Here is a 14,992-nt window from a genome sequence, read left to right as displayed (position 1 = left end):
TCTGCCTTTTCTAAAACCAGCGTGAACATCTGGAAGTTCACGGTTCACGTATTGCTGAAGCCTGGTTTGGAGAATTTTGTGCATTACCTTACTAGCGTGTGAGATGAGTGCAATTGTGCGGTAGTTTGAGCATTCTTTGGCATTGCCTTTCTTTGGGATTGGAATGAAAACTGACCTTTTCCAGCCCCGTGGCCACTGCTGAGTTTCCCAAATTTGCTGGCATATTGAGTGCAGCACTTTCACAGCATCATCTTTTAGGATTTGAAATAGCTCAGCTGGAATTGCATCACCTCCACTAGCTTTGTTCGTAGTGATGCTTCCTAAGGCCCACTTGACTTCAAACTCCAGGATGTCTGGCTCTAGGTGAGTGTGAGTGATCACACCATCATGATTATCTGAGTCGTGAAGATCTTTTTGTACAGCTCTTCTGTGTATATTTGCCACCTCTTCTTAATATCCTCTGTTTCTGTTAGGTCCATGCCATTTCTGTCCTTTATTGAGCCATCTTTGCATGAAATGTTCCCTTGGTATCTCTAATTTTCTTGAAGAGATCTCTAGTCTCTCCCATTCTATTGTTTTCCTCTATTTCTTTGCACAGATCACTGAGGAAGACTTTCTTATCTCTCCTTGCTAATCTTTGGAACTCTACATTCAAATAAGTATATCTTTTCTTTTCTCCTTTGCTTTTCACTTCGCTTCTTTTCACAGCTATTTGTAAGGCCTCAGACAGCCATTTTGCTTTTTTGCATTTCTTTTTCTTAGGGATAGTCTTGATTCCTGTCTCCTGTGCAATGTCATGAACCTCTGTCCATAGTTCATCAGGCACTCTATCTATCAGATCTAGTCCCTTAAATCTGTTTCTCACTTCCACTGTATAGTCATAAGGGGGTTGATTTACATCATACCTGAATGGTCTAGTGACATTAGTGAATGGTCTGGTTTTCCCCACTTTCTTCAATTTAAGTCTGAATTTTGGCAATAAGGAGTTCATGATCTGAGCCACAGCCTCAGTTTTCTCATCTGTAAACTATATACATATAGTAATATGTACTTTATATACCTACCTATAGTTCTGTTCTGAGATATCACTATGCCTGGAATACTGCCTCTTGTAGTATGGATTCTCAATTTTCAAAAAACCTAGGGAATTCCCTGATGGTCCAGTGATTAGTACCTGACCGTTTCATTGCTATAGGCCCAGGTTCAGTCCCCAGTCAGAACTAAGATCCTGTAAGCCATGCAGCATGGCCAGAAAAAAACCCAGAGCCTAGAACTTCTGATCATCCAGCATTGTAGGATGCTGCTGATCATATCCTCCTTTTTATTTTCTCGATACATAATTCATGAAGCTGCATTTTAAGTAGCATGTTTACAGTTCTTGCACACAACTAGTCATTTGGAAATTTTTTATTAATAAATACTTCAGAATCTTACGATTCTGATTTCCCATGCATCTTAACCTTCACCTTTCCAATTCGTGTTTTCTTCCCTGTGTAAAATATATTAAAGTGAGTGGGTCATAAATCTTTACTCCTCATTATAGCAGTTTGCATTTGAAAAATCAAAAAGTTCAGTTTTCCTTAAGTAGTTTTTCTATGATGTCATAGCAACTAGGAATCTCTCTCTTGAGCCTTAACTTTTGACCCACTCATTTCCTCTTCAAGGGAAAGGATGACAATTAGGGAGTCCAACAGATTTCCAGGGATCTTAGTTTAAGAAACAGTAAGTTTTCCAGTTTTAACATAGTGTTATAAATAAAATCGGCAACTTTGTCACATGTAAAGCTTTTATAGATTTTTTAATCTATAAATTACTGCACATAAACAGCTTATATATATAATATATGTAGCTAGCTTAATATGCTTATTCATCAAAGACTTTGAACAATGGAAGGATAAAATTGATACATTTAACCAGAAAATTCAGTGCTTTTTCACCTTTTGGAAGATGAGAACCAATGTCTTTGGTTCTTTATTTCAAATCTTGTCTTTTGTTGTCCTGATATTCATCAGAACTCCAACTCCATATTACAGACTTTTGCCAAGCTTTAGTCACCTTACCTCTCCAGACCAGTTTCTGTCAGCTCCTTACTTTTATTGACTGTGCAACCCCTTCAGTCAGTCACTGGGATTCAAAATCTTGGTGTCATCTTTGTGTAATTTCCTCTTTCATATCTTTTATCCTCTAAACCACCAAGCACGTATAGTCTTACTTTCATGACTTTTTTTCCTTTCTGTATTCTAGTTCAGACTTTTCCTCGAACCAGCACTTTCTTAATTGTATTCAGGGGAATTCTGCTTGGGGAAAATACTATATAACAGTTCCATAACCACATAAGTTCATCAGACCTTCTATCACAGCCTTCCAGCAGTAGTACTATAAGCCTTCTTGAAAGCAGTGACCAAATCTTATCCTAACACTTGGCATGTATTGTGTAAATACTTGGTTGGTTGACTTACATTAAAAGAAGGATAAGTAACATTTTTCTTAGGTTTTGTGAGATACAATTTATTCATAAATATGCACATGTAACCTGTCTTTTTAAGCAGAACTTATTGGGATTAAATTCCCTAAATCCCATCATTTTTCTTGGCCTTTTACAGGTATGTAACATAATCTTTGTTTGATTTTATTTGCAAGGTACATCTTATTCAGGTTATGAAGCAGCAGTGTATTCAGCTGCATCCTCCTACTACCAACAGCAGCAGCAGCAACAGAAGCAGGCAGCGGCGGCGGCAGCAGCAGCTGCTGCAACAGCTGCCTGGACAGGGACCACCTTCACTAAAAAAGCACCATTCCAAAATAAACAACTGAAACCAAAACAGCCTCCCAAACCACCCCAGATTCACTATTGTGATGTCTGTAAGATCAGCTGTGCTGGACCACAGGTACGTATGTTGTATGCTTCACCTTAAATCTTGAGTGGTTGTCCTTGATAGTTAAGTATGACTGATTATTATAATTCTTATGCCTACAAAGAAAGTTGACATTTTTCTCTCCTGCTAGCTTTTAGTTAACATGTACATATTTCATCAAATGACCATTTTTTTTAAAGGTTTTTGTATTGACATACAAGAATTCTAAGAAAAATACAGTAAAAATAATTATGAATGTTATTAAAAGGTGGACAAATTGAGCTTTTCTTTAGGAAGGATACTTTGCTCTTTAAATAAAACTTTTAATTTATATTCAGATTAGTTGGGATTTTGGAGTAAGATTGAATTTTTATTTCTTTTTTGGCATTTATGACTTAAACTTTTTAAGCCTTTTATGCAAAATTCTTAAACTTAAGACAGTTGGATATTGATTTTCTTAGTTCTTCAAGGTCTATATTGAGTGTATGAGTAGAATTTTGTAGTCGAAAAAGGATGATGAGATGAGAAGACTTTGTCAGATATAAATAGCAGAAGTTGCCTTTCTCTAGTATTAAAAATCCTTAAGCTGTTTTAATAATCTATAATTTTAGGATAACATTTTTCATGAGACTTTTGTATATGCTTTATAGGATGTTACTTGCTTCTATATACTTATTTCCTCCATGAGGCTGTAGGGACTTTGGGAATAAGAAAGCTGTAGGAAAGCAACCAAAGAAGCATGCCAGAACCTTTATTCCTTATTCTGCTTTTTTTTGTTGTTGTTTTTTGTTATTGTTTTCTTCCTGTTGCTAAACATGAAATAAGTGATTTAGGGAAGGATCTGTTTATAAAATCTAGTGAGTTCAACTCCCTTCCCAACTTTACTTGTTAATATCTTTAAGAGTGTGTAGTGTTTATATAAAAACTTGGTAAGCAGTTTGGCAGGCAAAAGGCATAGTATTTGAAAAGATCAGATTTTGAGTTTTTAGTAGTTTCTTCCAGTTACATCATCTATCACCCTTTCCCAGCCTGTGTACATTCTTTTAAATTTACTAGATCAGTTCTGTCTGCTTTTCAGTATAGAATTTGTGAGTTATTTTCAATTATCAGCATTCTCTGAGTTACACCAAATTAGACACTAGTTTAATATATGTGGCTGTTAAGATAAGACCTTTTTGTTTTCTATTTTAAGTTTGATAGAAAACAGTTTCATTGTGATAACATGCTTGGGGAAGAGGAGACATGGGGAATGTTTGCAGCAACCCAGGACTAAACATGAAGGGGAACAAGAATGTTGGCTTTAGTATTGAGGAGTGTATCCTACTCAGTATATGACTGTTTAGGGTGAATGATGATGTGGTGGCAATTACAAATGTTAAGAGACTTGACTGTGTGGTAACATATAAAAGCATAGCACATAGCTCTAGGGTGATAAGTTAATAGCATTTAGAATCAGCCTATATATGCAAGGCTGACCATTGATTTGGGGGAGCTGGATGGTTACACAAGAACAGGCCAAGAGTACCTCTGTTAAGTCAGGGGCAGTGCCTTAAGCGGTTAATGAACCTATGGAGAAAAATACTGTGTGAATGAGATGGTGAGTTAAGAGACTAGTGTAGATATAAGAAAGGAGACTAAGTTGGTTCCAGTATGAGGGGCTATTGTTTCAGTCCTATGTCTACGACTTAACTTGTGGCCTTGGGCAAGTTGGAGACTAAGTCAATTGTCTGGGCCTTTGTTTCCTCACTTCTGTAATAGGCAGTTGTCCCTAAATAATTGAGGTTCACACTGCATGACGAAGCCACTTTAGGCTCCTGCAGATGGTGAGAAGAGAATCAGATGGCTTAGGTCTTCCTCTTGTTGTTTGAAATACAGTAACTTTCCTTACTTGTGCATAAGATTTCATTTTGAGAAAGGATTTTCTTGTTTCAAACTTAAAAAATCATTTTAGGTAACCTCTAAAGTCCCATTCAGTCTGAGATTCTATGCTATCTATGCAATTTTATGCTCATCATATGTGTGTATAAAATTTTAAAAAATAATACAGGAAATAATAAACTGGCCCCACTCAAGGTCCTTATTGACCTCTCATTTTTATAAAACTGCCTTCCTCAATCACTGATATTGAAGACAATTTTTAATATATACTTGCACTATTTTGGTGGCTAGTATTACAATAATGTTATTTTTCCTTCAAAAGGGATACAATTCTGACAGTTAAATGCTTTAAATAGACTTTCGTTCAGGGTGGAATGGATTCTAACACAGATTGTGAAAATGCATTCTTGAGTTTTCTCAGATGCAACTGACTTCTAAGCCAGTTTTATAAGTAATCATACCTGTTTATAAAGAGTCTTGTTACCATGTAGTAACAGTGTTTTTTCTTCTCATGTGGCAGATATATTTTTCCTGCCTCCTCATAATCCTGTAATTAAATAATTTCTTTGGAATGATCGCTCTTATTAGTCTCTACCCAACATTATACATAAGCACTAAAAGATATAAATTCTTTGAAACTGAGAGCAGTTACCTTATATTGATATTTTGGCTATGTATGAAAGTACTTTGTTAATTAAAGTGTTAGGTAAGTATGTTCTTGGTAAACAAGGTACAGAGAACCACAAATACATCATGTATGTAGGGAAGCCACATGCTCCTGTTCATTTGCTTTTAAAATGGTGTAGTGCTGAGATTTTAATGAGTATTAGAGATTGGAATGAATCATTGCAAATAATGTAGATAGAAAAGTAGTGAAGCAAAATTATTCTTTTTGTTTGAGACAGACTTATAAAGAACATTTAGAAGGGCAGAAACATAAAAAAAAAGAAGCTGCATTGAAAGCCTCACAGAATACCAGCAGCAGCAACAACTCTACTCGTGGGACTCAAAATCAGCTACGTTGTGAGCTCTGCGATGTGTCTTGTACAGGAGCAGATGCATATGCTGCCCACATTCGTGGTGCTAAGCATCAGAAAGTAGGTGTTTTTTTCCCACACACCCTTATGTCTTAACTCTCTTTTCTTTTCCATTTTTGGTGGGGTTGGGGATAAAGTAAAGGAGGCTTCAAAATTTGAAAATTTTTGAGGGTATTACATGCCTAATGTATATATAAAGGTGACATCAAACAGTCATTGCTTAAGGAAGAAAAGACTGGTGATCCTTCTTAAAATTGAACTCGGTCTTTTCCTACCAACTGAAATTGAATCATGTAGTTGCGCTTAAGTATAGGTTGGTATGCATGTGGCCAAGTCATTTCCTCACCAAGTGGTAGATGTAATATGTATCCAAATCTGTTTCACACAGATTGTTTTGAAAGTAATGAGTTTTTATTTAAAAGTGTATAAGAGAAAAAAATACAACAAAGAAAAATATGGTTAAGATTTTCATTTTATAGGGTCTTTTAGGCAAACTTTTTTAAAAAAAATCTACATTCTCTGAGTTTTCTGACAGATAAATATGCTTTTATTTTGTAGGTGGTTAAATTACACACAAAACTTGGTAAACCCATTCCTTCAACAGAACCAAACGTTGTTAGCCAAGCTACTTCTTCAACAGCTGTATCTGCTTCAAAGCCAACTGCCTCTCCTTCAAGCATTGCAGCAAGCAATTGTACTGTGAATACTTCATCAATTGCAACTTCTTCAGTGAAAGGTCTTACAGCTACAGGAAACTCTTCTCTTAATAGCACAGCCAACACTAAAGTATCAGCAGTGCCTGCAAATATGGCTGCCAAGAAAACATCTACACCCAAAATAAACTTTGTTGGCAAGTACTGAAGATTTTGTGTTCCTTCTAACTCTTGTTAAAGTGGTATTTCTCCTCCACCCCAGGACTAGCTCTTCTACTTACACAGTTGTCTTCTTTTCTGGGACCTTATTTAATTACATATCTGTATTTTTTTTTCTTGAAATTTTTTCAGTTCCATTTTCTTCAGCCATAGACTTAAAAATATATATGTATTTATTTTACTGTTCCTCAGACTGCTAACGTAATTCTTACTTTCTCTACTTCCTATCCAGTCCTCAGTCTCTTATAGTATTTCAACTCTACCCTTTTCTGAAATCACCAAAAACCTACTTGCCACATTGAATGGCCAGTTTTCTGTTTCATCCTGTTGACCTCTCTAACATTTGAAACAGTTGACTGCTATACCTTAAAGCTTTAGTTATGTCTCTCTCTCTATTTTGGGTGCACTGACTCCTTCCTCAGATATCTTTATTGGTTCTCTGGCTCTCATGTTCATTAGCTGGTAGTATTGCTAAGATTCTGATTCTCTCATCTCACTCACTTAGTATTCATGAGTATACATATTGTGTCTGCAGTACCTTTAAAATTGTTTGGGCAAATTCAGAATGCCCACCTGAGTTCTAGAACCATATTTTAGGTATTTCCTGGTTATTATCTGTATGGTTCTGTTGATGCCTGTTAGTGTCTGTTTCTAACATTTTATCTCATCACAAGAGTACTGTGAACTAATCTCATAAAACTGCTGCTTTTTCACATGAAAAACTCCACTGACATTTTTTCTTACTTGTTGCCTCTTTCAGTTGTTTCTAATCTTTTGTTTCTGTCACTACAATATTCTCCAAAAAGTGTCTTTTTCTCTTCATAGCTTCTGTTTTGTTTTTAGGCCTTCAAAGCTGCTTCCTCAGAGCTTTGTCTCTTATTGCATCCAGTTTCTGCAACACTTTTGTCAGAGTTATTTTGTAAAAAAATATTTATCAAATTGTGTTAGTTTCCCATTTAAAAATTTTCTGTGGCCTTCCCCTTGCATATAAGAAAAATGTCTGTATTCCTTAATGATGTCATCCAGGTCCTTTCACAAATTAACCCCTACCTCAGATATCATTACCTCTACCTCAGTGCTGTGCTTAAGTCACTTAGTAGTGTCGGACTCTTTGTGACTTCATGGACTGTAGCCTGCCAGGCTCCTCTGTCCATGGGATTCTCCAGGCAAGAATACTGGAGTAGGTTGCCATTCCCTCCTCCAGTGGATCTTCCCAACCCAGGGATCAAACCCAGGCCTCCTGCATTGCAGGCAGATTCTTTACCATCTGAGCCACCAGGGAAGCCCTGTACCTCGGTGATAAGTCCTATTGAATTACCAAGTCTTTTTTTAATTTACCAGTCTTTTTTATTATTATTATTTGTTTATTTTAATTGGAGGCTAATTACTTTACACTATTGTGGTGGTTTTTCCCATACATTGACATGAATCAGCCATGGGTGTACATGTGTCCCCCATCCTGAACTCCCCCTCCCACCTTCCTCCCCATCCCATCCCTTCCCTCAGGGTTGTCCCAATGTACCAGCTTTGAGTGCCCTGTTTCATGCATCAAACTTGGACTGGTGATCTATTTCACATATGGTAATATACTTGTTTCAGTGCTGTTCTCGCAAATCATCCCAACCCTCTCTTTCTCCCACAGAGTCCAAAAGTCTGTTCTTTATATCTGTGTCTCTTTTGCTGTCTCGCATATACGGTCATCATTAGCATCTTTCTGAATTCCATATATATGCGTTAATATGCTGTATTGGTGTTTTTCTTTCTGACGTACTTCACTCTGCATAATGGGCTCCACTTTCATCCACCTCATTAGAACGAATTCAGATGTGTTCTTTTTAATAGCTGAGTAATACTCCATTGTGTATATATACCACAGCTTTCTTATCCATTCGTCTGCCGATGGACACCTAAGTTGCTTCCATGTCCTAGCTATTGTGAACAGTGCTGCAATGAACGTTGAGGTACACGTGTCTCTTTCAATTCTGTTACCATAGTCTTTTTAACTCCATGTTTTTGTGTCTTGCGTGTGCATACTTTTCTTTCTGTTTAGATATAATTCTTTTTTTTTTCTGCCTGACCAGTTCATACTTAGCACACTTAAGCCCAGCCCTGGTGTCACACTTGCTGAAGCTATTCTTAACTGAATCAGGTTAAAGGATGATGGCTCCTTTCATTTACGTTCCCAAAATACTCTATTAACACATTGTGCTATAATAACGTGGCAGTCAGTTCAGTTGCTCAGTCGTGTCTGACTCTTTGCAGCCTCATGAACTGCAGCATGCCAGGCCTCCCTGTCCATCACCAACTCCCGGAGTCCACCCAAACCCATGTCCATTGAGTCGGTGATGCCATCCAACCATCTTATCCTCTGTCGTCCCCTTCTCCTCCTGCCCTCAATCTTTCCCAGCATCAGGGTCTTTTCAAATGAGTCAGTTCTTCGTATCAGGTAGCCGAAGTATTGGAGTTTCAGCTTCAACATCAGTGCTTCCAGTGAACACCCAGGACTGACCTCCTTTAGGATGGACTGGTTGGATCTCCTTGCAGTCCGAGGGACTCTCAAGAGTCTTCTCCAACACCACAGTTCAAAAGCATCAGTTCTTTGGTGCTCAGCTTTCTTTATAGTCCAACTCTCACATCCATACCTGACCTTAAATTATTGACACCTCAAAGACAGCCACACTGTCTCATTCTTTGCGACCGCATGAATAGCAGCACGCCAGGCCTCCCTGTCCATCACCAACTCCCGGAGTTCACTCAGACTCATGTCCATCAAGTCGGTGATGCTATCCAGCCATCTCATCCTCTGTCGTCCCCTTCTCCTCTTGCCCCTAATCCCTCCCAGCATCAGGGTCTTTTCCAATGAGTCAACTCTTTGCATGAGGTGGCCAAAGTATTAGAGTTTCAGCTTCAGCATCATCCAGGACTGATCTCCTTTAGAATGGACTGGTTGGACCTCTTTGCAGTCCAAGGGACTCTCGAGTCTTCTCCAACACCACGGTTCAAAAGCATCAATTCTTTAGCGCTCAGCTTTCTTCACAGTTCAACTCTCACATCCATACATGACCACTGGAAAACCCATAGCCTTGACTAGATGGACCTTTGTTGGCAAAGTAATGTCTCTGCTTTTTAATATGCTATCTAGATTGGTCATAACTTTCCTTCCAGGAGTAAGTGTCTTTTAATTTCATGGCTGCAGTCACCATCTGCAGTGATTTAGGCTTAGACACTACCATTTCAGGTACTTGCTCTTTACTTTTTAGGTACTTGATATTATAAGAGCCATGGTGAGTACAGAGAGGACCATTGAATATTAGTAGAGAGAGAATGGGGAGATTGAGACATGTATTTCATTAATAGCATAAAAAAGCCAAATGGTTTCTGTGGTTCTTCAAAATTCTGATCTATTGTATGTCAATCAGGAGTTTGTTGGTAGGAAAGATCAGAACTTTATCTAGAGATCTTGTATCAGTTCATACATTATACAAGAAGAAAATTAAAATTACTCTAATTCTTTTATGTTCTAGGTGGTAATAAGCTGCAGTCAACAGGAAATAAAACAGAAGACTTAAAAGGAACTGAATGTGTTAAAAACACTCCTGTCACTTCTGTACCAATTCCAGAAGTAAAGCCAGACACAGTGTCAGAACCAGTCACACCTGCGTCTCTTGCTGCTTTGCAGAGCGATGTACAGCCAGTGGGCCATGATTATGTGGAGGAGGTATTGATTTGAGAATACTCCTGTTGTGAGATTAGATAGGAAAGACGTGTGTCACTTTGTCACAAGTGTGCTTTACATGTAAAATTCAGTTATATTTTAGGTTTAGATTACTTATAAAGGGATATTGAAGGGATCTTTGTTGAAGGTTTTGTGTTGTTTTTTTTTAAGCCTGCCCTTTGAGCTTGCCTAAGTGACATCACAATTTTTTTTGTTAACTTTTCTTTCCCTGCTGACACCATCACTGTAGTATGTGAAGTAACTTTCTGTTTATTTGTCAGGCCTTCTTTTAACATAACCCTTCTACTGTGCTGAACATAAAAAGTAAAAACAAAATGTGAGCAGAAATGACAAAGACAGCAAATATTTCTTTCTGAACAGTTTTGTGTGTAAAATTTAGATTGCTGATTTAACAGATGACTTTTTATTTGATTTCTCAAGCTGATTAGAAAACTATTCCTGTTTTACAAAATAACTTAGTAAATGGAGGATAAGGAAGTCCAGAAGGGACTTAATAGATATTTGCTGTTAGTGGAGAGACGAACATACAGTGGTGTAGCCCTGTTCTGCTTTTGCTGTATTATAGAACAGTTGAACAGAACAAGGTCTCTAAATTTCAGTGTCTACATCTGTAAAATTTGGGTATCTCTCAGTGAAGATGTGAAGCTTAGATCAAATAAAGTACCTAAGCACAGTGCCTAGCATATGGTAGATTTTTGACAAATACTTATTTGTTCCTTCATCCTTTTCCATCAAGAAAAATTACTTATTGAATTCTTTGTTTACAAGATGGAAAACTAGGCTGTGTAGTTTATAAGTTATTCACATGCAGTTTTAATTTAAAGTTATAGGTCTTGGGAATTTCCTGGCAGTTCAGTGGTTAGGGCTTCTTGCTTCTACTTCATTGTGCATGGGTTTCATCCCTGGTCAGGGAACTAAGATTCCACAATGCCAGCATGGTAAGGCAAAAAAAGAAAAAAAAATTAAAGGTTAATAAACTTTTAAATAAATAATAAACCTTTAGCTGTTAGTAAGATTTGGTTGTCTCAAGAAAAAAGTACAGCCAGAACATCTGGCCAGAATACTTAATCACCAATAATACTGGTTAAGTAATCTTAACTTCAGAGCATTGTATTTAGAGCCAATCGTTAAAACTTGCTGAAGTCTTAATAACTTTTAATAACATTCTAGTCTACTTGTCTTCCTAACTGGTTGTGCAGTTAGAAAAAATCCACATTGGTTTTCAATAAAGTTGTACATGTATAAAGTCTTGGGCTTTGTAGAAATAAATGAGAATAATGCCTTTGATCATCTTTAGCTCCATTTCCAAGAACAGTACCTGGCAGGAGCAGGTATTCAATAAATATTTTTTCAATAATTGAAGGTGTCTGTTGCATTAAAATCTAAATGTTTACACGTAGAGGAAGTTTAACTATAAGAGCCAAATACATAGTAACACATCTTGCATTGTACAGTTAAAAATTCTAACCCTATTCATTTCTGTAGATTATCCTCTTTAAAAAGTATAGACATTGGCCCTCCCTGCTTTTCTGACTACAAATTCTGAAAGTTATTTACAACTCATGAGATGCGTTTATAATTGAAATCTTGACCTGTGACATTCCTGTTGTGATTTCTTGACTTTTTTTTTCCCCCAACATCAAGGTACGAAATGATGAAGGAAAAGTGATTAGATTCCATTGCAAATTATGCGAGTGCAGCTTTAATGATCCCAATGCTAAGGAGATGCATTTAAAAGGGCGAAGACACAGACTTCAATATAAAGTGAGGAAAATTTCAGCTATTTTTCTCTTTCTCTTTTTATATGGCTTGGAACATTCTTGATGCAAAAATAAAGCATCTAAATATAACTCACTAAGTCCATGAACTCCCACTCTCAGATTGGCATGTCATGTCTCACTTAGAGAGTCAGATGTTTAATTTTTATTGATTAGTTTGTTATACTTAGGGCTTTCCCTGGTGCCTCAGATGGTAAAGAATCTGCCTACAATGCAGGAGACCCAAGTTCGATCCCTGGGTCTGAAAAATTGCCTGGAGAAGGGCATGGCAGCCTACTCCATTGTTCTTGCCAAAGAATTCCATGGACAGAGGAGCCTCATGGGCTACAGTCCTTGGGGTCACAGAATTGGACACAACTGAGTACCTATCACTTTTGTTATACTTAAGAAAAAGCAGTGTAGTCATATTTCATTATTTCTAGTATCAAAATAAAACTGACATTACTTGGATCAAGTAATCATGTAAAAATAGTTGCTTCAAAGGAAGTGTTTGAAAGAAATGTCAGGTCTCCAATTTCCTTTATCTTGGCAGAATTTCTATTAAAGTGAATTCTGAGATGAGGAATTCTTCATTGAAAACACTTCCAAGTAATAAGTTAAATCTAAATACTTTAAAAAATGTAAAGTTTTTAATTAGGTTGGACTTAGGCACTAGATTCATGTTTTCTAAACACAGAAATGGTGGAGATTAAAAATAATTCATTAATGGGCAGTAATACTTCTATATGAAAAAAAGTTTTTAACCCCACACTCAGATATCTAGAATCATTTATTTACAAACAAAGGAATACTAAATACCCATCAGTCTCCTAAGGATTTCTTTTATTGGTTAACAGTAAATTAAGTACTTTTTGCATACTAAACTTGAAGAACCAAGAATTTTGGGGGTGGGAAGTAAGAAAGAATGTTTATGAATGTATTTTGAGTTTTTCTCTGATTCAACTTATTTTACTACATTTACTCTTATAATAGATTTGCAAATAAAAGCCTCTATGATGAAAGAATATGTGGGATTGTATGATTTAAGATATGTGTAGATTGTTGGAAGGATTTTTGGTTTTTCAAACATCTTATCTATGTTAACAGAAAAAAGTAAATCCAGATTTGCAAGTAGAAGTAAAGCCCAGTATTAGAGCAAGAAAGATTCAAGAAGAGAAAATGAGAAAGCAAATGCAGAAAGAGGAGTACTGGCGAAGAAGAGAAGAGGAGGAACGCTGGAGAATGGAAATGAGGTAATATTTTTAACTTTTAGTACCATGATAGGTGGTGTAGACTTTCTAAGAAACTTAGCTGTTCTGAGTATGTGACTCCCATTCAGAGCAATCCAGATTTATTTGAAATATTTTTAGTTTTCACTTGTGAGGGAGACACTAGGTCTAGGAAAGAAATGCATTAAGTTAAGTTACTGGCTATTCTAATATTTGACCATGTCCTTGGTATTAGGACTTATTTTGTAAATAATATCTTTTATATATTTAAATACATAAATAGTTTAATATCATAAATAAATGCCTCAATTTAAAACAAGCAAAATATCCCAAGTATAAGATTGAGTAGATTCTAGACATTAATAATGTGTAGGGTTTATTTTAAAAACTTTAGAGGCTACAGGAAAGGATAAGTGAGAAAATATGTTCAGTAGATACAGAAATGTTTAGTTTTATTGATATAACTGACATATCTTTAAGTGGCACAATTCATTGGTTTTATTCACAGAGTTGTGCAGTTACCAGCACAGTCAGTTTTAGAACATTTTTATGACTACAAAAGAAACCACAAACCCATTTAGCAATCAGTACCTATTTCCCCACCAACTCCTCCCTCTACTCCTGGGCAACCACTAATAAACTTCATCTTAGTAGATTGCCTGTACTGGAGATTTCACATAAATGGAATCATAAAACATATTGACTTTTGTGTCTGGCTACTTTTCACTTAGCATGATGTTTTCAAGTTTCATGCATGTTATTGCATATATCAGTACTTTATTTTTTATGCATGCATAATATTTCATTACATAAATGTGTCACATTTTATCTGTTTATCAGTTGATGGACATTTGTGTTATTTCCACTTTTGGGTTATGAATACTGCTGCCATAAGTGTTTGTGTACAAGTTTTTATAACCCACTTTTTTTCATTTACATACCAACTTGTAAGTAAGCTAAAATTATTTTCCATGGGTATGTAATACTTTTTTGTGCAGATGTAAAATTTTATTTATAACCCGTTTCATATAATTTTAGATATTTAGAGTTTTTTGTAGTATTTCCCTATTGTTACATTGACCAACCTTGAGGCAGTATTATTGCATAAATCACTATCAGTTGACACTAATCAAATCCCAGAAGCAAAAATGTTGACAGATACCTGTACTTTTGCCTGTACTAGATAGTTTAACGTAGTGATCCTCAAACTTTTTGGTCTCAGGACCTTTTATAACTCAATAATTATTTTTTAATATAAATTTATTTTAATTGGAGGTTAATTATTTTACAATATTATAATAACTCAATAATTATTGAAGACTGAAGAGTTTTTGTGTATGTGGGTTATAGGCTGTCAACATTGTATTAGAAAGGAAAACTGAGAAGTTTCAGTATGTATGAACTTATTTTTATATAACTGTTTAAATATAGTTAAATATTAATAATTATAATATTAAATCATATGTATTTATTAATATGATAATGGTAAATATAATATGCTAACTATAAATAATTGTTTCTCCTCCAGAAATAATGATATTGTTTTACATTTTTGCAGATCTCTTTAATGTCTAGCTTAAGGCAGCCTCATTCTCCTGCTTCTGTGCTCAACAGGTTGTGATAACACA

General features: G+C 36.0%; 1 protein-coding gene across 3 annotated transcripts in view; it reads left to right on the top strand.

The window, feature by feature from the left end:
* The window catches only part of ZFR (zinc finger RNA binding protein), an 84,389-nt gene that overhangs the window by 36,794 nt on the left and 32,603 nt on the right, over positions 1-14,992 (top strand). For all 3 annotated transcript variants that reach the window (XR_005724758.1, XM_040262285.1, XM_040262284.1), the window contains 6 exons: positions 2,641-2,888; positions 5,639-5,830; positions 6,329-6,620; positions 10,167-10,360; positions 12,023-12,142; positions 13,243-13,388. Coding sequence is in view for 2 of the 3 variants with exons in the window: in XM_040262285.1 (XP_040118219.1) it covers positions 2,641-2,888; positions 5,639-5,830; positions 6,329-6,620; positions 10,167-10,360; positions 12,023-12,142; positions 13,243-13,388 (1,192 nt within the window). In the remaining variant the exon portion in view is untranslated. The remainder of the gene's footprint in view (positions 1-2,640; positions 2,889-5,638; positions 5,831-6,328; positions 6,621-10,166; positions 10,361-12,022; positions 12,143-13,242; positions 13,389-14,992) is intronic.

This window comes from Oryx dammah, unplaced genomic scaffold, assembly GCF_014754425.2.
Source record: "Oryx dammah isolate SB20612 unplaced genomic scaffold, SCBI_Odam_1.1 HiC_scaffold_20, whole genome shotgun sequence".
NCBI classification, from domain to species: Eukaryota; Metazoa; Chordata; class Mammalia; order Artiodactyla; family Bovidae; genus Oryx; species Oryx dammah.
This window is presented reverse-complemented; position numbering and strand designations above follow the sequence as displayed.